At 53.2% G+C, this 25,023-nt stretch overlaps 1 protein-coding gene across 1 annotated transcript in view; it reads left to right on the plus strand.

Annotated features, from left to right (window-relative positions):
- Positions 1-25,023, plus strand: part of PAX5 (paired box 5) — a 136,139-nt gene that overhangs the window by 101,405 nt on the left and 9,711 nt on the right. The window contains exon 8 of the mRNA XM_063320094.1: positions 1,570-1,671. Coding sequence (XP_063176164.1) covers positions 1,570-1,671 — 102 coding nt within the window. The remainder of the gene's footprint in view (positions 1-1,569; positions 1,672-25,023) is intronic.

A 25,023-nucleotide genomic window follows, 5' to 3' on the forward strand; every position in this document is an offset into this window, starting at 1 on the left:
GGGGGTGGTGAGCAGCAGTTGGCGGTATACTCGCATTCCCAGCTCTTGTCTCATCAGATGAGGTCTCATTTCTTCGACGGTAACAAAAAAAAAAAAGAAAGATTTTAAAATTTTATTTTTAGATCAGCTCAAAATGAAACCGTGGCTCAAAATCTCTGCCAACAGAAAAAGTTAAAAAATGATTTTGACTCCTGGGAAGACATTTGGTTTCAGCCTCTGCAAGCTCTGGAGACTTGAAAAAATCACCGTCATAAAATCAAGTGCCTACTTAAAGCAATTTGAGCATGAGGATCTCTGCATTTTTTCTGGTCAGTGGTGCTAAAATCAGCAGTCTCGTAACTTTTCTTGTTGATCTGCCATGCCACATTCTCGTGGCGGAACCTCTACTCATAGTGATTTTTGCCAGCTGGTTTGGCCTGGTTTGGGCCATTTGGGCTGGTTTGGGCCAGCAGCATCTCAGAGCACGCTGTAGCCGGCGTGGTCCCTGCCGTGCTGGGGTTGGAGGAGCGTGGACGCATCCTCCGGGCAGGAGCCGGGAGGGTGGGTCCCCCCACTCCTGCTGGGCTCTCGAGGAGACGGGAAACCATGGGTAGGTTCCTTCTGTGGTGAAGGATGGATCCTCCCCGGTGGGGTTGCAGGAACATCCCTTTCTCCTGGAGACCCACTTGTGGCCACAGCAGACAGCGATCTCCCGGAATTCCTGTGGCAGGCACAGCGGCTATCCCAGATGCCTGCGCGGGAGGCAGGGTCCAGGCAGGTCCCATCTCCTCGGCAGCGCTTTGCCGCTGCATTGACTGCACATCCCGCCGTTGCTCCATGGGCATGACGTGTCCCTGCGGCGCTGGGAGCCGGGGGTGCGAGGGAGGGGACCCCAGGCCCTGGTCTGGGGCAGAGGGAGATGGGGGACACCCCACTGCCTGCTTTCCCCGGGGTTATTTCCGTGGAAGACCTGTGGGTACTTGGATAAAAAGGTGTGTTTCTGCGCTCTAAGTGAAGAGTGCTGCATCAGGCTGTGTCTGTGGATCTGAGCCTTCTTCTGGCACCACAGCAAACTGTATTTTAAACTCTCTTCACCTCTCTATGTCTTGTGTTTGTTCTTCTTTTTTTTTTTTTTAATTGGCTTTAATAAGAGATAAAAACAATGTCCTGCTTTGTATTTAGATCTCTGCAAACCACCAGCCTGTGCACGGTGATTTTCTGGAGAGTTTTCAGAGAAAGTGGCATTAAGATCAGCATTATTTCACATTTCGCTGTTTTCTGACTTTATAAATCTGAGCTTTGGAGGAACTTGGGAATAGGGGCGAGCAGCCGGAGTTCAGGCGGGCGCTTTCCTCTCCCCACAGAGCTCGGCTCTTCCCCTTCCCGTCTCTCACTTCGTCGGAGCTTTGTGGCAGCTTATAGAGAAAGCAGAGCTGCGCCTGCCCTCCCTGCCAGGCTGGAAATCCCACGCTGGCCCTCGCAGAGCAGTGATGACAAATGCATGGCTGTGTTCTGGGCGCTCGGGGAGATGTAAAACCATGTCCGCTCGTCGCAATGCTCACGCGGTGATTTGTTGGTTTGATTCCTCAGGTCGCGAGCTGGCAAGCACAACCCTCCCAGGATACCCTCCGCACGTCCCGCCGGCCGGACAGGGCAGCTACTCCGCTCCGGCGCTGACAGGAATGGTGCCTGGTGAGTCTTCAAAACGGGGAGGAGAAAAAAAAATTAAAGGGAAGGAAAAAGACAGTCTTTCAGGAGGAAAGCGCGGTGCTCCGTGGATGCTCCGTGCCGAGGCGAGCGTGAGGCAGCGGCCACGGGGCTGGCAGGGAAGGGGTTGGCTGAGGGGGGCCAAGGCTCCCCGGCGCGGGGGCAGCCCAGCCTCTGCACGGCCCACGGGGTGCCGGCGGACCCCCGGCCTCCCTTCTGCGCAGCCCGCGGGTCGCGCCATTCTGGGCCGTGCTGGGATCTCCCCGTTTGACACAGGATTTGCTGTCACCCTGTTTCCTCCGAACGCGCTGTGTCCCTCCGTGCCGTGTCCCGGGGGTGAGGACGTGTCCCGACCTCAACATTTCTCTGTGCAAAACTGCGCCCATCCAGCTGACTCCGTGGGGACACCGAGGTGTCCTCAGGGCTTTGTATTGCTGTCATTTCCTTCCCCTTTTTGGAGCCTCGCAGTGAGAAATGCCAGGTGGCATGAGCCGGCCAGTGGCCAGCGCTTGCCCCTGTGGCCAGTGAGAGCGGAGGGTGTGCAGGTGCCCGGGGTGGGCAGAGCAGGGTCTGCAGGCACGTAATGTCACTGGTGCCACCCTCCGTTGCTGCCGGCTGCGGATCCGTGGGTGACACCAGGTGCTGGCAGCGAGCAGCGGTGCGTGCGCAGTGGTGGGAGCACCGAGCTGGGCTCACGCCTGCCTGAGCGCCAGAGTTCATAGAATCATAGGATCACAGAATCTCCATGGTTGGAAAGGACCTTTGAGATCATCGAGTCCAACCATACACACAGAAAAAACCCCTACAGTCTCTGCCACTAGAGCATGCCCTGAAGTGCCACATCTGGTCATTTCTTAAACACCTCTAGGGATGGTGACTCAACCAGAGGTCAGATGCTGCTGGAAATCAGTGCACTTGTTTCAGCTGGAGAGAACTGCTGGGGTTTGTTCCCAGGCTCTGCTGCCATTGATCTGCACATGGCAGACACTGCTGGCTGCGAGGGAAAGCTGTATTCTCAGGCCCAAATACGTATGTTAAAAGTCATGAATCTGGCCTCCAGGTATCATAAGATTCAAAACGTGGTGATAACTTGGAGATTCTCTTTCTTTCCCCTATTGCTTTCCAAACCCATAAGGTCATTTGAGCCAGCTCTTCAGAGTCAGCAAGGTCAGAGTTACTGAGGAAAAATCCCCAAAGCGGAATTTCATGTGTAATCACATGACTCGGGGAGGTGGTGATTTAGAAAAAAATACTTGTAGTAGGAAAGTAGGAATTAGTGACAGTGATTTGATGTTCAGGCTCTTTTGGGGTTAATCTTTGTCGCCAACTTTGATTACGTCCTGCAAATTGAGTTCTACCAGATCACTAAGGAGTTAAGAAAAAATCAGAAATTTTATGTGTGTATTGGAGTTAGAAACCGACTACAGAAGTTAGGTCATAGGTTGTGTAGAAACCAATTTTTACCCACGGAAGTAATCTCTGAAAGAGCTGCTGTGAGGGTACCAGATGCAGTTTGTGAGGAGTGAGGATGAAAAGTGAACACCTGAAAGCAAATCGTGTTTGAAAAGAGCATGAGGTTTGGTCCTTGTTTCACGCCACTTCTCACAGAAACACACACCTACGGACACCCTTATTGGTACATTTCTTCTGTCCTCAGCCAGGCTGCTGGGCCAGGATGGCACAGCCGACTGCTGACAGCAGGTGAAGACTTGAACTTGCATCAGCTCTTTAGCTCGACCGCAGGCTGTGATCATAGAATCACAGAATGGTTCGGCTTGGAAGGGACCTTAAAGATCATCTTGTTCCAACCGCCCTGCCCTGGGCAGGGACACCTCCCACCAGCCCAGGTTGCTCCAAGCCCCGTCCAACCTGGCCTTGAACCCCTCCAGGGATGGGGCAGCCACAGCTTCTCTGGGCAACCTGGGCCAGGGGCTCACCACCCTCACAGCCAAGAATTTCTGCCTCAGATCTCACCTAAATCTCCCCTCTTCCCGTTTAAAACTGTTCCTCCTTGTCCCATGGCTCCCCTCCCTGCTCCAGAGTCCCTCCCCAGCTTTCCTGGAGCCCCTTGAGGGCCTGGAAGGGGCTGGAAGGTCTCCCCGGAGCCTTCTCTTCTCCAGGCTGACCCCCCCCAGCTCTCTCAGCCTGTCCCCACAGCAGAGGGGCTCCAGCCCTCCCAGCATCTCCGGGGCCTCCTCTGGCCCCCTCCAACAGCTCCGTGTCCTTCTGCTGTTGGTGCCCCAGCGCTGGAGGCAGCGCTGCAGGGGGGTCTCACAGAGCGGAGCAGAGGGGCAGAATCCCCCCCTCGCCCCCCTGCCCACGCTGCTGGGGATGCAGCCCAGGCTGTGGGGGCTTAAGGCTCAATTGGTCGTGTCTGTTCCCGGGGGGTGATGTCCTGCCCCGCTGGCCCCCTCCTCTCCTGCCCGGTCCCGGCTCTTTACCGGTGCCCTGGGCCCCTCGTCGCTCCGGGGGCATCCTCCAGCCGAGGGTGATCATCAGAAAACCTGGGTGCATTGGATGCATCATTCCTGGTGAAGACAGCAATTTAGAGGCTTTTAGAAACCTTCTGGGAATCTACCACCTTCTTTCAGAGCACTTTTTTTCTGAATATCTGGCTGTGGGCCCCAGTTCCTTCCCCAGCTTAGGGCAGTACTTGCTCTTCCATCTTCTTTTGTGTGCTGGGGAATCAACACATCAGGAGTTACCAGCTGTTCAGGAGCAGCTGCCAGGGTGGGATGGCAAAACTGCAGGATGTGGGGCTCGGCAGTGCTGAGCCAGAGGAGATGCGGTGAGGGTTCGGTGATGTAGAGTCATCTGAGCTGATTTTCCCAGGTAATAGATTTTATTTTTAACTACACATAGGCTTGTGTGACCTATTATATTGAATAACTGCACTGTTCCTCTCACTGGTTCCTTTAATAACAACCTTCTGCTCCAGCTAGTGTGAAGGTCAGCTGCAATTCCTCTAGGTTCTCCCTTTCATTTAAGTGAGAATTTGCTAACTAGCATCCAAAATACCTTCTCGATCCTTCTTTGACTCCTGTCCCTTGCAGGATGGGTTTCAGAGCCTTGGCGGGGGAAGCACCCCGGTCCCTGAGGGTCTGACCCAGCTCTGGGTGATGGCTCCACTCTGGTCCCCGATTCTTCCAAAACGTCGGAATTGCCCAAACGTGTTTGTTGTGCCGAGGTCTCCGGGATTCATTTCACAACTTGCTGCTGTCTCAGTGTAGCTTTCGGAGTCTGTGTTAGAAATGTGCTTCCTTGATAAGATTTTTAATCGTTAGCCATGAATTTCTGCTCGTAATTAAGTAATTGTGTGAGTTAAGTGCTTAGAGACGCGGGAGAAATGTATACATGATAAGACGTAGGGGGTGTTTTGTTGTGTGCTTGTTGCTGCTGCCGATGCTCGTGCTGCTGTGGGCAGCCCCGTCCCTCGCCGCGCTGACAGGGGTCCACGGGGCTGGGGGGACCTTCCCGCTCCCTGGCATTTCCAGGCTGGAAACCAGAACCGGGAGCTGTGCGGATTCAGCTGCTTGTTCTGTGCTTCTCTCTCCTCCAGCTCCCCCTGTTCATGCCAACCAGAGAGGCTTCGTCCCCCGTGGTCCCGGGTCCTTCCCTGCCTCTCCGGCAGGACCCCGTCCCTGCTGCATCTCCATGCCTGGCACAAAATCCTGGTCCTCACTCTCAGACCTCCTCCCTTCCTTCCCTGCAAAAGCAGGGACTTGCGTATCAATGGGGAATTCCCTTTTTCACGTGGCTCATGGACGCAGAGAATAAATTAATCAAATATTTTTCTCTAAGGGAACCAAACAAGCAAACATGTGGCTTCAATTTCAGCCCAGAGCTTTATGAATGGGGATGTGGCATCGCTTGAGGCTCCTGTAAACAAGTTCCCTCCGCAGGTCACGGTCCCTGCTCGCTCCTCCTGCCCTTTGGTGACTGTGACCCCACAGAGGTGACCGGAGAGGAGCTCTCGAGGCACTGCAGCTCTGGCTGACCACGGTGCCCTGACGGCACAGGGCACAGCTGAAATGCTGAGGGGTGGACGGACGGGAAAACAACAGTTGGATGGTCAAGCCGCCACCCTTGGGTTAATGCCACGCTCCAGCTGGGTGGTGGTGGCACCCGTGGCACTGCAGGGTGCGTTCAGGGCTCCTTCTTGGTTATCATCTTCATCCACAAACGGGAGCCAGCACACCTCGTCAGGTTCTCAGACTGATGCCGTCGGTGTGCCCCAGGGGAGGGCTGTCACCGGGAGGCGCCTGGGCAGGCTTGGGGAGGAACACGAAATCCAACATGGGCAGACATCAAATGTTGCAGCAGGGAGGGGAGCACTGTGCAGTGGAAGGGGCTGGGGACTGTCTGGCTGATGGAGGGTACCGGGGGACGCGGACGGCGGGGGAGCCCAGCATGGGCCTGCAGCGAGGACGCAGCTGGAGGGAAGGGGTTGACCCCTTCTCTTGGCACTCAGGGACTCACAGTGGGAATAGCGCGGTTCGGGGACCCCAGCACAAAGAGGCAACAGGCATAAGTTGAAACAGGCAAGATCAAACTGGGTCTGAGGAACAGCTTCAGGCTTTTCCATCGTGAGGAGGGTCTAGCGGTGGAAGAGCTTGCTCAGAGAAACTGTGAAGGCTCCATCCTTGAGGGACTTCAGGGCCAGGGTGGACAAAGCCCTGACGCCTGGTCTGGCGTCAATGCTGATCCTGCTGTGAGCAGGGTCTAGAGACCTCCCAAAGTCCCTTCCATCCTGAAGTGCCCCGTCACCCGTGACTCCATGATTGGATTATGGCACTGCTGAAAATGTGCTGCAGAATCAGGAATTCATATGCTTCTGCCTGGCACTGCCAGCAGAGATGGAGTCAATAAGCCGTTAACAGGAGGAGGACAGGTCGCTCTCTGGGAAGTGGAGGTGCCAGCAGTCTGTGCCAGTGCACAGATGGGACAGCTCTGCTCCGGACCCCGGTCACAATTAAACGACAGAGCTGTGAATCCCCCTCGGAGGCTGGAGGGAGCTGTATGGACAGGTTCCCTATCACAGGGCAGTGCCGAATGTCTAGACAGGGACTGGGAGGAATCGCCTCCACATTCCTGTGGCCATGTCTCACTCCCTGCAGCCCCGGCCCTGGCTCAGCATCCCCCTTCTGTCCCTGCTCCATGCTCTTTGCCTGGCTCGCGTCCTCTGCCAAAAGGGGCAACGCAGCATAAAAGGGGTGACCGTTGGTGAATGCTCCTGGACGTGTTGGGAGCAGGCGGGAGATCCACAGCATCGTGTGGCGTCTGTCAGGGGAAGCCACGGGGTCCTGGGGCAGCCACTGCCTGCCCAGAGTCCTCGCCCGCCCGCTGCTGGGGTGGCGGACACAGCAGGTGGCCCAGAGTGGACATGTCTCTTCAGTCCTCGTCATCTGGTGGCTTATGCCTTGAAGGAAGAGAGTTTGTACCTCTTTTAAATGTTTATTTGGTCTAGTGTAGCTCTGTATGTTCTCATTAGCTATTTAGAGCTTTAATCCAGTATTGATTCCTGGATTTGTGGTCTCGGTACCGCCTCGGGGCACAGGATCCCACAGGTTAATGAGATACTGTATGCAGAAATTATCTCCAATAATTTGGAATCATTGTTATTGTTTGTTCACACTGTCATTGTGCCCGTAAAGTGCTGTGGCTTTAGAAGTGCGGAGCAGCGTTTTCCCAGCAGCCTCCCCTTTGTCTCTGGGAAGAGCAGGCAGGAGGAAACTGCATCTTCTCCATCCCATCCAGTACCTGCAGCCTGGAGCCCAGTCGGCTTTGCTTACACCTTTCTGAAGCGGCCATCCCAGGGCTGTTTGGCTCTCCTGATGCAGGTGGTGCCATCTTCCGCTTGCAGCATCTGCCCTGTTTGCTCCCGTGTGCTTAGACATATGGTTTAGTGATGGTTTTTGTCAGAGTTAGGTTGATCGTTGGACTCGATGATCTGAAAGGTCCCTTCCAACCCGGGCAACTCTATGATTCTGTGATTCTTCACTGCCTCGCACTTGCGGATTTGGCTTTAGGAGCGTTCCAGCGGCTGGTTGGGAGCACATCACTGGGAAACGCAGTATTTGCCGGGAGTTTACTCCATGACCTGTGTGGGTGACCCAGAGCCTTTTTTGAGGTAAAGTGTTTGAAAGGGAGCATAGCTGCTAGAGCGACGGTCTACTGGTCGCAGAGAGCACACCGTTGCTGTATTTCCCTCGCCCATGGGAGGCTGGACCTCCTCCTCCTCCTCCCGCCTGGGCCCTGGTCTGCCACCGGCTGGGGCTGGCATGGTGGTGGGGACCGGCACTGCTTGACTGGGGTCCTTTCTTGGTCCTCTCTTGCTCCACACACCACCAGCCTGTTTCCAGCATTGGGCCAGGTCTCTCTCCACAGATCTCTGGAGACTCATGTCTGTGGGACTGCTCCCAAGGTGTGTCTGAAGGTCTGCGTCCTCCCGTGTGTGGGGAAGTCAGTGGCCATCAGCAAGGGGGAGACACGAGGAGCAGTGCTGGAGCTGCAGCTTGCATGCCTGCTCTGAGGACCACCGTCCCAGAAGCTGTGACCCGTTTGGGTCCTGGCCAGGATCGGGGCAGGGGAGCTCACGGTGGTTCCCACAGCAAACCGTGCCCGTGTCCAGCTCCAGCATCTGCTCGCCCTCACCATCAGGCTCATGGTGCACAGCTGAGCTGGAAAAGGTTATGCTGAGGTAGCCTTGATCATTTCACCTAAATACTTACTCCAGTTCTTCCGTGAGATGTGCTGGGACAGCAGCCCCCGCTGCCCCCCAGGTTCTTTTCCCCCCTCTTCCCTCTCCCCATCTCTGGGGACAGACCCCCCACCCCAGCCCTGTCACCCTTCTTCCCTCCCGGGACTGCCGTTCGCCCTGTCCCCTCCTCTCCTGGTGGGCCCTGTGCCCCCGGTGACAGGAAAGGGTAGACTGTCCGGAATAGTGATGCTGAAAATACAGTCATTAATGGGACTCTCGAAACCCAGATGTCCTTTCTGAACACCGGTAATTTGTTTTTAATGAAAAACCATGCAGTGACCCTGAACAAATGAATTTCCTTTATATGAAGTCTATGTGCAATTACCTGACTAAAGGGACCTGAAAACAGTGACATTCAAAACTGGGCTTTGAAAAGAAAAGCGTGAAAAATAGCAAAGGTGTCGTTAGCAATCTTTTATCTAGGAGAACATGCTAGTTCTAACGTGCAAAGCAGAAGGAGACGGTGTTGGGAAACAAAACATCTGGGTTTCAAATGCATTTTTTCCCTGTGTCCAGCAGATACTAATGTGGAGGAGAAGTGACTGTGTGACCTCCGCCTGTGGGGGCTGTTTCTCCCCCTGGAGCCCGCTCCCTCCCGCTCCGTGGGGGACACAGCAGGGTTGGGGGGCAGTGGTGAGGGTGTAGGGGGTCTGGAATAAAGCCTGCGGGGTTTGGTGGGGTTTGGCGTCCCCCCCAAGCACTCTGAATCATAGAATTGCCTAGGCTGGAAGGGACCTTTCAGATCATCTAGTCCAACCATCAGCCTAATTTTATTCATCCTTATTTTCATGAGTCTGTGTTATTTGTTCTGGCTCTGCCTTTGCCAAAGTTTTGCAATAGCATTTTGTAATCTTCTGGCATGCAACAGTAAATAAATTGAAAGTGAGGTAGCTGGGAGGTAAACTGCTTAAAAAGAGGGGCAGAGAATGCAAATTACAGTGTGTGGGATGACAGAGGGCACTGGTGGCAGAGCCTGGACCGGGTCCTCCTCTGAGGTACAGCAGACGGCTGGAACCACTCAGTTGCTTGGGCAGTGACGCTGTTGTGGCCAGTAAAAGTGACAGGAAAATCAGACCCTTTCTCCTGGAAAGACCTGGAGCAAATGAGGAATAAACCGTGACATTTCTTTGGTGAAGTGGAATGTTTACAGGTTACCTCCTTGGAGCCTGGCAGTGACTCCTAAGCCCGTTTTCTGTCTACTCCACCTGCTCCACGCTGCTATTACGGCGGGGGTGTGCATCTCTGCTTGGATTATGGGCACTTTTGTGCTGGTATCGCCACTTTTTGCATCTCACGTAGCTCAAACCCAGCCACCACCCGGTGCCCAGAAGCACCCACAGCTTCCACCGACAGAGCCAGAAGACCTGCTGCCAAGGGACAGAAGTATTGACATTTGGCATTTCAGCACATTTACCGTCTTTCCCCCAGTCTAGGGTTGCTCCACCAAGGTGCCTCTCCACCCTTCTGTAATCTCGGAAGACAAATCCCAGAGAAGTTTCATCACGTTTGATGGAGCAAGTGATGTGCCGTCACAAATATCTTGGGGCAATACCAGATTGCAAATCAACTGACAAATGATTCCCTTAATTAATAATGAAGCAGTTAAGTAAATAGTATGCGTTTATCCGCTGCTCCTGTATGTTTTGAGTGAGGGGCTGCCGGGGTCTTGGAAGCCTGGAGAAACATTTTGGGTGTTCATCTCTCAGGAATGTAATTACTGCGCTTGCACAGAGTATAGACAAAATTTATATCGTTTTCAATATGATGTTGTCAGATATTATTTCATTAAATTTATTTAGAAATTATGCTGGAGAGGGCAACGAGGTGAAATGTTGGGAAGCCAGCAGTGGCTGGATCTGCTCTTCCCAAACCCGCCTCCCTCTGATAGACCCGATCCTCGACCAGGGTCTCTTCGCCCCGACCCGCGACCGCCGGGGTCTCTGCTGGTGGCACCAGCTGGGGATGTGCTCCCAAGTGTCGCCTGCGCGGCAGCGCCGGTGCCGCGGGTTTCCTCTGCTCCAGCCGCAATTCCTGCCTCCTCCCGTTGCAGTGGGAGGCTGCGCGTACCCAAACATAAGTAAGCAAGGCGAAGTGTGTATAAACAAAAGGGTCTGTATTCGGGAGCGAGGAGGAGGAGAGAAAACATATTGTATTGCTCCACTCTTTGGAAATTTCTATGCATTTGTAATAACAAAATTACCATAATTTGCTCGTTAACGCAGCTAGATCAGTCAAGCATTGTTCCAAACATGCAGAGGCTGCTTCTTGCTCTAGGTCTGCCAGTGAGTTAAGCACAGTGGAAATTAGCATGCAAATAGCCCTAATTCGGCGGCCGAGCTGTCAGATCCGCATTCAGCCGCTTGTTCCCTTTGAAATCCCTGACAGGAGCGGCTCAAGCAATCCCACCCTCAAGTAGATCCAGCCAGAAGAGGTACCAAGGGGGCACCTCCTGAGTGACAGTTTGGCTACCTTCAGTCAAATCTATCAGTCGCGTCAGCCGTGCAGCGACGCCGGGGGCTGCAGGGCCGGGGGTAGGGGGGGACATTTCCAGCCAGACCCCAATGCCAAAACTGTCCCCTCCCCACGCTGGGACAGTGCTGGGGTTTGGGGCTTTGATGCTGCCGGCAGGATAGGGGATCGCTCAGTTCAGACGCTGATTTTAAGTTAAGCTGCTGGTGGTGGCAAAAGACGTTGCTGTTGGGGGTGCTCAGCGCTGGGGGATGGAGCCAGGGTCTGGGGTCATTCCTTCTGGAACCCAGCCCAGGGGTCCTGGCTTGGCTGTGGCTACGGAGCTGGTGGAGCATCACTGGGGAAGATGCTGGGCTGGGGAAAGCAGCACGGGGTCGGCATCGGGTGGGGAGGGACTCTTCATCATGGAGGGGAGCGTGAGGACGAGGGGTGACTATTTTACACTGAAAGAGGGGAGATTGAGATGAGATGTGAGGAAGAAATTCTTTGCTGTGAGGGTGGTGAGCCCCTGGCCCAGGCTGCCCAGAGAAGCTGTGGCTGCCCCATCCCTGGAGGGGTTCAAGGCCAGGTTGGCCGGGGCTTGGAGCAACCTGGGCTGGTGGGAGGTGTCCCTGCCCAGGGCAGGGGGTGCCACTGGGTGGGCTTTAAGGTCCCTTCCAACTCTAACCATCCCATGATTCTATGATTGTATGCTGCCTGCTGCTCTGTGGATGGCGAGGAGGGGGCTGGAGGTGCCCAGCTGATGGCACAGGGCTCATCCTGTGTCCCTGGCGGGGGACTGCGGGACCCCTCCAGCTGCGGTCTCTGCAGTGTGCTGAGGTTCCCACAAGGAGCCTGGCGGCAGCTGAACACAGGGGCTGTTCCCTGGTGACAGTTCATCTGGTGTTACAGGTCTGATGCGTTGCCCACCTTTAAGTAATATCACTGATTATAAAAGCAACAGTGGGAATTCAAAAAGCCTTTTGTTGCTGTTCTTGTTTTTTTTATGTTACTAAACATTTTTTCTGTCCCCTGCAAGATAGTTGTTTTTGGGCTCCATCATGCTGGCAGCTACAACAAACGCGAGTCTCTGCCCCAAAGTGCCCAGGAATTTAAAGATGAGGTCCTTGCAGGTGAAATGTGTTAAAAGCTTGCTCTCTGCTCATTAATTGCATTAGCCATGTCGGACCTGTCATTGGGAACTGCCTGGTTGGCAGAGCTCGCCCGACACAGGGTCTGTCCCCCGCACTGAGGGGTCCCAGGGTCTCCTCCAGGCACCAGGGATGTCCCCTCTGCGTGCAGGCTGTGGGGTGCACCATCCTCCTCCTCCTCCAGGAGGGCAGGAACAGCTTTACCAAAGGGCTCTGGCAGATCCGAACAGAGCAGTGACAGCGGCTCCATGGGCCATGTGCCCCTGAAATCAGAGCTCAGTGTCCGGGTGGGATGTAGCATACCGTGGGTGCAGATGCTGACCCATCCTCTGCCCTCCGTGGGTCCCCTCCTCTTTGCGCTGGTTTCGTCGTTATTGACGGCTGTCTATTGGTGGAAACACAGTAAGAAAGAGCAAACTGTAATTAGGAATCCATGAGGTCTAAATTTAGTTCTGATTTTGGAAAGCTGTGGTTTGGATTAGTGAAGGGGAACATGGAGAAGGTGGTTAAGGTGGCCAGTGTCCTGACCTTCGCAAGGGCATCTCCTCGGCAGTGGGACAGCACAGCTGGAGCCGACCCGGGGTGGCTGGTTTTTGCTGGGCTGAATTCAGCCCCCTTGTTCGTGGTGAGGTTTCTCCGCCCAGAGTAACAGCCATGTCAGAGCACGCAAAATGCTTCATCACTTCAGAGAATTCAGCTTTTTTATGGTTGTGTCTCCTTGTGTTAGGTTGGTACCCAGAGTTTAAAAAAACTTGGAGATTCCAAAAGTGTCAGGGTTACAAACAGCAAGTTGCCGGGGCTCTGAGCACTGTGCTGTGCCCAGTGTCTGTCATGACAGCGGTGATTCGGGCGCCGGATCAGCTCCTGCGTCCTGGCACGTCCGAGCTCCGCAGCCCAACTGCTGGGGGCACAGTGGGTGCAGGGGGACGCAACTCCTTCTCCCCTGCGCATTGGACCACAGTGAGCCCCTCTGCTGCCCACGTTGGGCACCCTGTGGAAGGGGAGCTGCTCAGGCAGGATCCCAAGGCTCGGCTTCTGTGTGTGCTCAAAGACCGGTCTGGCTCTGGGGAATGAAGTCACAGTTTGGGACGGACTGGACACTGATGAACAACAGATGATCTCCCCCTCCTCTCACTCCAAGGAGAGGGGGAAGAGACAGAGACTTAGGAGTTTAGAAGGAACTAAACTACTTTAATGAAAGATGAATGAAATAATAAAAAGAAAATACTGAAATATATACAAGATATACAAAACAGTATCAAGCTCCCTGGATGACAAACTCGTCACCCAGACTGGACTCGGTCATGGGTGGGAACTGGATTCCAGAGCTGGAGTCAGGAACACAGGGATAGGGATCCAAAGCAGATGAACAGACAAGGTCCCCATCAGACACAGGCCATTGAAGAAAGAGGCCGACCCTCTGATCCCTCAGCTTTTACACTGAGCATGGGGCAGGTGGGATGGAAAACCCCCTTGGTCGGTTTGGGGTCCCCTCTCCTGTCCCCTCCTCCCTGCAGGTGGGACCCCTCTGTGCTTTTCTGCTTCCAACCCTCCAACGGGGCAAATAATTATGTGACCTTGGTTGTTACAGCAATAAATATAAGCAGGAGCCTCTCTGCGTACCATCCCTTGGTATTCACTATAAACATGAGGTTTTATCACTCTGAGAACAAACAGTCTCTCCACAATACACTGTAAATTTCAGAGAGTTCTGTTAGTTAGAAGAAGCTGAGCTGCAACATCAAATGACCAAAGAGAAACTCAGTTCTGTTTTACCTCAGACCAGGACAGACAGCCAGATGGGATCTGCTGGGCTTCGTGGCCTTGGGAAGCACTTGCCAAGTTGTCCTGCCATGAGCTGGAGGTCTTCTGCTACCAGTGGTTGCGTGGATGGGGGGGACGCTGGAGACCCATCCTTTTGCCTGGGCACCCCCGGCTCCCTGCACCTGCCCTTGTCCGTGGCGGCACAATCCATGCAGAGTTTTTGGGAGGGCTGCAGCTGTTCTCCTGCAGAGTGTTACTTCTGAATTCAGCATTTTTACCACTTGCTGGACTCGTTTTTCAAGACTGTAGGCTTGATTTCTGTGTGGTCATGGCTGGAGGGAGTTTGAACATAGAATATCTGCCCTGCGGTAAACCTCCAACACTCAGAACTGCTGTCTATTGAAATTAAATATTTTTCAGAAATCAAAACTGAATATTTTGAGAAATAAGTATTCTCTCTCCAGGCGTTTCTGGACACATTAAGGCTTTATCATAGAATCACAGAATGGTTCAGGTTGGAAGGGACCTTAAAGATCATCTTGTTCCAACCGCCCTGCCCTGGGCAGGGACACCTCCCACCAGCCCAGGTTGCTCCAAGCCCCGTCCAACCTGGCCTTGAACCCCTCCAAGGATGGGGCAGCCACAGCTTCTCTGGGCACCCTGGGCCAGGGGCTCACCACCCTCACAGCAAAGAATTTCTTCCTCACATTTCATCTCACTCTCCCCTCTTTCAGTGTAAAACCCTTCCGCCTCATCCTATGGCTCCCCTCCCTGATCCAGAGTCCCTCCCCTTCTCTCCTATAGGACACCTTTAGGGACTGGAAGGCTGCTGTAAGTCATCTGTCCCCTGTGACTGCGATAGATTTGGGATCAGGCTCTGCATTGACCGCAGAGTGAGCTGGGAAATTTAAATGTAACCACCTTAATTCGTACATGAAAAAAGACTAAAACCAGCACTCTGCTCCTGACCCGATGTCCGTTCAGCAGCAGATGCACCAAGTCCCATCAGTCTCGGGTAGCAGCAGCAAAGGCATCTTTGCCAGAGAAGCTTTGTTGCAGAATAAATAACTTCCAGGCACGTGCAGATGCTTTGCTCCCATGCAGAGGTGCATGATGGAGCTCCTGGAGGGATAAGCTGTGCCAAGGTTGCAGGGGGGCTGCATGCTGTGTCGGTGGCGGGCACTGGGCATGGGGTGGAGATGCTGCCCCGACTTCTCCTGCCAGTCTCCTTCAGCCCCAAGAAGCCGCCTCAGGCCAGGCTGTCCAGTCTTCATTTACCATCTAGTCTTCATCTTACATTCACTGAAGTCAGGAAATGTAATGCCATACCTCGGTGAGGAGCCTGGTCCTGCGGAGATGTGCCCTGGACTGTTGGGACATGTGGGGAGATGTGGATCCTGCCAGGGGACACGCCACGGCAGCCATGTTGGCCTTGAGTATCAGCCTTGGACAAGATGCCCCATCCATCTTGTTTCCTGCTGTGTGTCCTTGTCCTCAGCACAGTTTTGGCTGGATCAGGCCAGGCTCAGTGGCTGCAGGTGTTGCTGGGGAATGGCTTTGGTGACAAAACATTTGCCATCGGAGAGGCCGTCCCACCAGAGGACTGAGCTGCCGCGCTCCCAGGGATTGACCTGAGACTGGCTGACATGTTTTTTCTCTGCATTAAAAGGATGACTGTAACGTGGATGTGGTGTAAAACCAAAGCAGTGCCATGAAAATCAAGTGAGAAATTATCTGTCTTCTGTCACTCAGGTGTTCATTTGCATTGTGTTTGGTGTCAGAAAGAAAAACTGACATCTCTGCTGGGACTGTGTCTCTGTATTTCAGAGCTTGCACAAGCTACCCGTGGTGACAGAAAGAAGCAAAGGGGGAAAGTGGACCCTGCTGATGTGCTACAGCCGCCGTGCAGGGGTGGGTGAAGCCTGGAGTCCAGCAGGAAGCCTGGCTGCGCAGGCGGGAGGGCGAAGGTGCTGAGGTTCGGGGTGGCTCAGCCAAGAGCGCTTGTCCACGCAGGGGTTTACAGGAGGACAAGAGGCTTTCCGTCTGTCGAAGGTGCTGCCGCCTCGGCTGAAAGGGCAGGACCCGGACATTGCTGGGCATAGCTGGTCCCGGATGAGGTCCCAGCTGGGTCTGACATGGTGGCCGAGGATGGGGATGCTGAGAAGACGCCGGGGTGGGAAGATGGTCCCTCAGCTGTGCAGACCCTTTCCCGCCCCTGTCCACACGTACGTTCGCAGAGAGCCGAAGGCAACTTCCGTGTCAGCAGCAACGCACCTTTGTCAAGCTACCAAAATGCTTAACTTCCAGACTTTGCGATTTCCACACTGTCGTTACATTACTATGGCCTATAACATTATATGTACTTCTGCTACTAGCTAAATTACTTGTGTAATTCGTGGAAGAAACTTTGCATTACGTTATCATTATGAAGGCTGAGGTTATAAAGAAAGACTAAAGTCAGGATGAAGCACAGAGCGGAATATTTTCATCTCAACCAAGCGCAACATTTCCGTTACATAGTTTGGAGAATTTTTATCCCACAAGATACTTCTTGGTACTTTTTGCCCCAATTTGGGATGAAAGCGTATTGTAAAGCTTGGTGTTTTCCATGAGATGGGAGTTTTCCCTTCTGTTCCACCTGCACAAGCAGCTGGTTGGTCAGTCGGGAGCAGGTGACACCGTGCCTGCCCCACACACTGGAGGCTAGAGAGCCTGGGCACAAGGGCAGGGACCGAGTGACGCCCTGCGTGGGTGGGGGGCACCTGCTGCCCCCCGTCCCCTCCCTGCCCCTCGCCTTGCCCAGGTGCAGGGGGATGGGGCTGTCCTGGTTTAGCCCAGATCAGCCACTGGCAAGACCACAGAGACTCTACCCCACCACTTGCTCCAAGGAGAAGAGGAGGAGAGATAAAGAGATTTACAAGTTTAGAAGGAACTACCTCAATGAAATATTAAAATAAAAAGGAAATAGTGAAATATATACAACAGACAGAAAACCAGTATCGAGCTCCCAGGATGATGATCCCATCACCAGGCACTGGGGAAGTCCCAGACTGGACTCAGCGATGGATGGCAACTGGATTCCAGAGCTGGATTCCGGAATGCCCACACTGGGATTGAAGGCAGATGAACAGACAGGGTCCTCCTCAGACACAGGCCATTGAAGAAAGAGGCCGACCCTCTGATCCCTCAGCTCTTACACTGAGCATGGGGCAGATGGGATGGAAAACCCCCTTGGTCAGTTTGGGGTCCCCTCTCCTGTCCCCTCCTCCCCGTAGGTGGGACCCCTCTGTGCTTTTCTGCTTCCAACCCTCCAACGGGGCAAATAATTATGTGACCTTGGTTGTTACAGCAATAAATATAAGCAGGAGCCTCTCTTCTTACCATCCCCTGCTATTCACTGTAAACACGAGTTGTTATCACTCTGAGAACGAACAGTTTCCTGCCCAATGTGCTGTTCATTTCAGAGAGTTAGAAGACGCCTAGCCAAGAAGTACAATTACTGAAGAGAAAGTTGGTTCTGTTCTACCTCAAACCAGGACAGGGCTTTGCGGGGGTCGCGGGCAGCCCTGCAGCCTTTGGGAGAGCCGTGAGCTGGTCCAGCGTGAGCAGCCACAGCATCAGCACAGAGCGGCACTGCATCCTGGCACCACATCCCAGCACCACATCTTGGCACTGTGTCCGGCAGCGCTGGTGCTGAGGCCCTGTGCATGGTGAGCATGGCGAGTGTGTCTCGCTGGGCTTGGCATTGCCGGCAGTGCAGCTTCTCACTGCTGGGTCTCTGCCCGGGGTCCCCAGGGGCTGCGTGCCGGTGGCTGGTGGATGACTCTTTGGGGGGGCAACCGGGAGAGGGAAGGGGCAAATTCCTCGTTGTGATTAATTGCAATGCCATTTTCTATGCCCATGAGTTGGGCAGTTGTCCTCCTGGTGCAGGGAGATAAATGTCTCCTAACGCAGTTCCAATATGGTTGCTCTGTGGCACCACCTACCTTTGTTGTATTAAAGTTAAATACCTTTGTGTACAAAAGTTTAAAGTGCATAGCTAAAACCTGTGTGCTTGCAGTAATTGCAGATGTAAATCTTTTTGTCACCCTGCAAAGACTAGGTGAGGTATTTCATAAATATGTCAGAAGCGGCATTAAAATTTTATGGCAGGCAGCACGGGTCGAGAATAGTACAGTGACTTCACAGCAAGGTACGTCCACCTTAACCCACAACTCATTAGTCATTGATGGGATTTCTGTGCCTTGTAGCTTCTTGGAAATGAGGTAGTGTTACAAAAATCTGCGTGTTACTGTTTTCTTAAAACATGACAACCTACTCAGAACCATTATTAAAGATAAAATCGTATATCCTTAAACAGGCGCTAGTTAATATAAAGATAAAATAAGGGAGGAAATACTGTCCAATCTGTATGATCATAAAATTACATGCAACCTTCATTAGAAATTAATTGGCAGTCTAGATGGGACTGGGAACTTTGGAGAGACGTTGTCTGAATGTGACCAAGTGCCTTCCAGATGCACCTGCGATAAACTTCTGCCTGGCTGATGTGCAGGAAAAATTATCCAGTGTACGGGCTAATTTCATTTTGAAACCGGACGTGTGAAAGTTTGGGTGATGGTTGCACCCAGACCGTTCGTGGAAGGGTCAATCAGTGACTACAGGAGCGGGACGTGCTTTTGGCGACTGTAAGTGTAGCGGTGGAAGGGGTCACAGATGGTAATAACCGATCTATTGATCCGCTGGATTCTCACAGCGGATTTACCAGTGATGGAGCACAAAGGGTGCAAGAAGCATATTGGGGTTCCAGCCAGCAGGGTGTTCCTCCCACTTTTAGGAGAGAAATGAGCTTTAAAAGCAAAAGGTGTTTCACCGTTTGTTTGGGTTGGTTGGAGGAGGGTGTTGCAGAGTGCTGCTAACACCGCTGGCCGTGGTAATTAACGCTTGCTGCCGCGTTTCCTGGCTGTTCTTTCAATGCTGTCTAATTAATTAAATGGCAGTAGCAGCACTACCTGGGATCCTGTGAGTGCCTGCGTACTCGTGGTCAGGCGGACTGCGGCAACACATTGCAGCTCCAAGGGCTCTGTCTTAGCTACAGCGGGATGGAATTTTTGACATAGTTTTATCATATTGTGTTTAAACAACACGGGTAGAGGGCTTAGTGCTCAAAGAACTTGCTGTTTGTCAGGGTTTTTTTTAAATTTAAAATCAAGAAGTGAAGATTTTGTTCTGTGTCGGGAAAGTTTTACTTGAAAATCATCTGTGAGGGCTGTTCTTGTGTTGAAATCTATCACTTTCAATTCCATCCTCCAAAAGAAAAGGGGGGGGAGGAAATATTAATTGTACAGAAAGCATTTCCCCTTTTCCATTTATTAATGCTTTATTCACTTATTTCCTGTGAGAACAGATAAATTGCTGGTTACAATGCCAGGTGAGCGAGGTTCCACAGACCGGGGGCAGGTTCCCATTTTGATGCAGAGGATCTTGGGCGGTTTGAAAAGCATCTTCCTTTTTTCAAAACTGCTCACTGAGGAGGTTTTCCAAAACGGCATTTTTCAGTCCCCACGGGAAACGTTTCTTTTTCACTGAAGCTACTTCCAACCACAAACCTGACCGTGCCCAGGGCTGCGCAGGCTCGGAGTGTGTGTGATGCTGAGCATCATCCTGCCCCCCCGGCGCCCCGTGGGGGAACACGGGCCTCTGGGCTGGACTGAGCCCCCGGGGACTCCTGACAGCCCCGGGGCCATCACCAGGCCAGCAGCGAGCTCCAGCTGTGGGTTGGTCTTAGGGGAGCAAAGAAGGGCAATGGAGCTGGTGAGGGGTCTGGAGCACAAGTCCTGTGAGGAGCGGCTGAGGGAGCTGGGGGTGTTCAGCCTGGAGAGAAGGAGGCGGAGGGGAGACCTTCTCGCTCTCTACAGCTCCCTGAAAGGAGGGGGTAGCCAGGGGGGGTCGGGCTCTTCTCCCAAGGAACAGGCCATGGGACAAGAGGAAACGGCCTCAAGTTGTGCCAGGGGAGGTTTAGATGGACATTAGGAAAAAATTTTACACTGAAAGGGTTGTCAAGCATTGGAAGAGGCTGCCCAGGGCAGTAGTGGAGTCGCCATCCCTGGGGGGATTTAAAAGCTGGGCAGACGTGGTGCTGAGGGGCATGGGGTAGTGGTGGCCTTGGCAGTGCTGGGCCAATGGTTGGACGCGATGATCTGAAAGGTCCCTTCCAACCCAGACAGTTCTATGGTGGCATTCTATAAGCAGCAAGAGCACGGCGCCTGCCCCGTGCCTGGTCCTTTCTCTGCTCCCTGCAGGCGTCTGTCTCCTCAGGTACATCTTCGGGTACGATTGGCCAAGGAATCCTCTTTGCTTCTCCTGGGACTTTTAATTGGTTATCACCGTGGGTATTTCCACTGAGATAAATTGTGTAGAACATGATGGGCTTTTTGCTATATATAGTGTATTTTTCCTGCTTGGCTTCTTCCCAGGGGGAACATCGTTTCTGAAATATATGTTTTGTTTCAGTAGCGCTGTACTTTGGTATTTTTTTCCCTTTTTTTTGTGCTTCTGTTTTTTGTAGCGCGTGGACTGCTCGGTCCAGAGCAGACAGGTTAATGCCCAAGTGTACTTGGTCCTTGGAACAGAAGGCAAAGTTATCAATGTCCTTCCTCCTGTGGGACTTCTCTGGACAAAGAAATTGCAAGAGACCAGGAGAAGTCCTGTCAGATTACTGGTGGTCAACCCATCGTGTGCCTTGGGTTTGTAGTCCCCCAGGTTAAATGCAGCAGATGTTTGGAGATTAGAGCAGTATAAATCATAGAATCATCATAGAATCATAGAATCACAGAATGGTTTGGGTTGGAGGGGACCTTAGAGACCACCTAGTTCAACCTCTCTGCCATGGGCAGGGATACCTCCCACTAGACCAGGTTAATCACCGATCCCGTTGTTTGCTAATGAATGTTAAAATTGGAAGAAAGTCCAAGGTTCAGTCAAAGGAAAAAATTACAAAGAAAATTGCTTTGGGCTTTACTTCAAAGATATAGTTTGTTTTCCAGTTGAGATTTTTGGAATTTTTTTTAGCCTCATTGAACTCAATTCAAAAACTTAACATCACTCTGAATTAAAAAGAAAAAAAAAATTGTTTGGAAAACATCTGATTTTTTAAAAAAGTTAGAATCCAGGGTTCTTTCTAACTGAAGGATTTTGTCAAAATTGTCACAAATTTGCAAAAGTATGTTAGTGATGCGAAACTACTGTTTTGTGTGAAAGCAAGTGTAGAGTGAAAGGTGTTTCCCAGCTCCTCGTACACAGAGAAAACTTGTAAGAGAGAGAGTTCTGTGAGTGACGGAGGCTGCAGCTTCAGGCAGGGCTGCAGACCCCTCGCCCGGGGCCATGGCAGTGGCTGGGGATTTGCTTTACGGAGGGGAAAACCTGCCTTTGTTCTCTGCAGAGAGGCCAGACCATTTTCCCTCTTTCCCAAGGTTTCTCACCCGTCTTTATCACTCTAACTTTTCGCGGGATGCTGCCCAGGGCGGATGGATTGTGAATCCATCTCTGGGGTGGCGTTGGCATTCGGCAAGAAGCGATCTTTCCTTCTGTCCTGTGGTTTATATCGGCCTCCAGCGCAGGCGATGCTTTTGTGTGGCTTTTGTGTAATAGATTTTGTTGGGATAGCCATTACTTCGCAGTGCTAGCCGGCGATGCGCAGGCTGCTCGGGTGCGTTCGTGTGGCTCAGTGCAGTCTTTAGCCCTGCTCCCCATGCAGTCAAGCATATCTTAGCTACCGGGGTAATGATTGTTATTGGAATTCGCTGAAGAAATTTATGGTCCATGTGATTACTTCCACAAAAGGCAACAGCAGAAAACAAATAAAAGTCATGAGAATGTTAATTTTAAAAAGTTACAGTGAGGTCCTTTGGCGTAAGAGAAAGGTAGAGACTTCTGTAGCCGCTGTCAGGAGGTCGGGCGGGAGGAGAGAGGGGTTCAGCCGCAGGACGCCAACTCAGGGACAAGTACAGCAGATTGTATTTACACTTACCCAGGACCCCAATGAGGAATGGACGAGGTGCTGCTGTTCTTGGCCAAGACACTCATTTTTGTCCCATAGCAGCCCATTCATGTCCCTCATGCAGTTGCATTTATTGAACACCATTTCTCCTGGTTTGTTTTAATTTTCTGCCAAAGGGAAGGGCTAAATAAGACACTGTCCTAAACCTGGAGCTTGGATGGCCAAAGGACCCAGCTAATGGGGACTGATGAAGAAGCTGGTGGCTGGGACAAGTCCAGCAGGACACATGGCATGGCCATGGGGTTGTGGTTGCTCTCCCTGTTGGCTGCCAGCAGCTCCAGCCAGTGCTCGCCAGGAGCTGTTGTGGGGTGGTCGCAGGGAGGAAGGCATGTTCCATCACCTGCACGTTCCATCACCTGCAGCCATCATACAGACACAACCACTCATCCCCATGGTCCTGATGGCTTCTCCCTGTCCCAAACACGTGTGCAAAAAGCTCGTATCTGAGAGAATGCAACAGAAAGGGCACAAACACGTGTCCGCCTTCATGTAGCTGGATCTGGTTGAGCTGTGCTGGCTCTGGAACTGCTGAGTCATGGTGTCTTCTGAGACTCTGGGGACAGGAGCAACATATTGAACTTGGAGGTGACATGTAAAAATTCTTTGTTAAGTATTTGTTCAAGTTTTGCGTTTCAGTCCAAAGGTACCAGCCGCTGGGTAACAAGCATGTCCCATGTTTGACTAGGCTGGTGGTTTCTGCTGGTGTTAAGTGCCACACGGTCCTAAGAAGACAAGGCTAAAGGACATGTTCTTGACTAATGGGACTGCAGACGTGTGCTCTGGGTGGTGAAGAGCAGTAGATAGGGACAGTGTCCAGGCTTTGTAGCAGGGGCCTGGAGAAGATGTGAAATCTCCATCTTGGGAGATTCCCATGCCTTGACAGGACATGGCCAATGTCAAAGCTGGCCCTGCTTTGAGCAGGGCTTTGGAGCGGGTAACCTACCAAGGCCCCATCCAACTTACGCTACTCTGTCGTTACAGTGTCCATGTTTAAAAAGAATTAGATGGCAAATAATTTGCATCCCCCTCCCCCTTGCTGAGATCCAAATCTGGCTGAGGGTGACCCTGGATCTGTCCCACTGCCCAGCAGACGTCTGATGGTGTCCTCTGCCCCTCTGCCTCATCCTTCTGCCTTTCGGTGCGGGAGGAGGGTTTCCAGCAGCCTCCTGCCCCAAGTCCAGCACCGAGGCGCCTGCGTCCTCCCCCGTCCCCTGTGGGGGCAGTTCTCTGAAGCCGTGGCTGTTTGAAAGACACCATGAAATCTCTTTCTTCACCTCTTGGTTCTTGAGATTTTTAAGCTCACGCTTTTCTGTTTTTCTGCACATCTCAAAGGAAACCTGCAGGAAGCTTACCTTAAAACCAAACAGACTGGTAAAAACAAGTTGATAATCCCCAGAGAAGATGCTGCAGAGCGGATAAAGCTGCCTTGCCTGCGGCAGCAGGTCCGTCCACCACCCTCAGGCTCTGTTTGCAGCCTCCCTGGGGACTCTCCCCGCAGGCAGAGGGGCAATGCCTCTGTGCCCCCGTCTCAGGGTGGTGGGCATCTCCCAGGGCTTCCTCCCGACTTGTAGCAGCAACCCCTGGGAGTCCTTGTCCCCTCTTCCCGTGCACTTCTGCCTCTGCTGGTGATGGGGTCTGACCCTTTTGGGCCACAGCTGCGTAAAGCACGATGGAGCCAGGTCTGTGGCGAGAGGTGGGCTCACCCTGCCAGAAGCCCGGGGTTTGGTGTCTTTGTGTCTTGGTGATGCCAGAGTGACTGAGGAGGGGTTCTACCGTCTCGCCCTGTGCAGGCGGCACGGGCGGGCGCCTGCTCGTGTGTGCACTGCGCTGCACGTGTGCGCGTCCCCAGGCAGCCGATGCGCTGCGGTTTCGAATGGTCTGGGGGCTGGCCGCTAAGTGGGGCTGTCAAGAAGTGTGGCTGATGGACCTCGGAATATCTGGTGGAAATCGCAAGGCATTCATGCGGCGTTCATTCATCTAGCTTAGTTTCGCTTATGGCTGTGCCATTTGTCTGCCGAAGTGCTGCAATGGTAGTAGCAGGGCTCGAGACTTTTCTCCCCTGCTTCTCCTTTTCCCTTCCCCTCTCTCGTATGTCTTTTCTCTCATTTTCCTTCCCGCCCCCCCTTTGCGCGCGCTCTCTCTCTCTCTCTCTCTATTTTTTTCCTCCTGCAAGGCTGATGGATATGCAGAGTATGTTAAGAAGCAAGCAATACTGTCACTGAGCTGATGGTGCTCAGTGACTCCTCGAGCTCCTGGCTGGTCTGTACTGCAGGAGCTTGACACCCTGACCACTGAGGCATAAAAAACAGAGAATTGGAAGCCTCAGCCTGACAGGCACCGGAGCATCCCCCAGAGAGGGTCCACGATGTGTGTCTGTGTGTGAGTGCGGGGAGGAGGGCAGTGGGGGCGGTGGGGGAGGAGAGCGAGGCAGGGGAGGATGAGACAATGAGATGTCAGCCCGTTCCCACCCGCAGCCCTGCCGCAGCGCTGATGAGCCCTCGGCACGCGCAGCCCCGCGGCCCGCGCAGGACAGAGCGGGTGCCGGCCACCTTGGGAGGACGGGAGTGGTGGTGCCAGGAGAGGGGGGCAGAGCTGAAAATGCGGGGCTGTCCTGTCCTCCGACAGGCACGGTGCCCTCCCTCGGGGTGCAGCAGCTCGCCAGGAGCCTCCTTAAAAGGCTGAGGAGCTGGGCAGGCTCCTGTGCCAAGAGCCCGCACAGGGACAATGTCTGTCCTGCCGTCCTGTCGTCCTGTCCCTCTGTCCGTCCACCCCGCAGCTCCCGGGGAGGACACGGCAGCAAGGCTTGTTCCCATCGCCTTAACATGTGTCACGTTGGTCAGGCGGCGCGACTGTTTTGTGCAACTAAAACAGGGCTAAATGTCTGCATTCCTCGCTGCCGCGTGGGAAGGGAGAAGGGGAACCCCTGGGGAAGGTGAAGCGCCAGACCCTGCCCATGGAAGAGGCACCCGGAGGATGAAGGGATTTTTGTGTGGCGCACACTGGAAGCAGGACCTGCCCGTGAGCCTTCAAGGACCGGGAGAGACTGTGTCACCCACCCGAGAAGTCGCCAGCCGGTTTGCCATCTGAGGGCAAACGCAGGTCGGGCAGAGCCGGGGCAGAGACTCGGTGGAAGCCGAGGGGATTTGGGAGTCGGG

The sequence above is a fragment of the Chroicocephalus ridibundus genome, chromosome Z (genome assembly GCF_963924245.1).
Source record: "Chroicocephalus ridibundus chromosome Z, bChrRid1.1, whole genome shotgun sequence".
Taxonomy (NCBI): domain Eukaryota; kingdom Metazoa; phylum Chordata; class Aves; order Charadriiformes; family Laridae; genus Chroicocephalus; species Chroicocephalus ridibundus.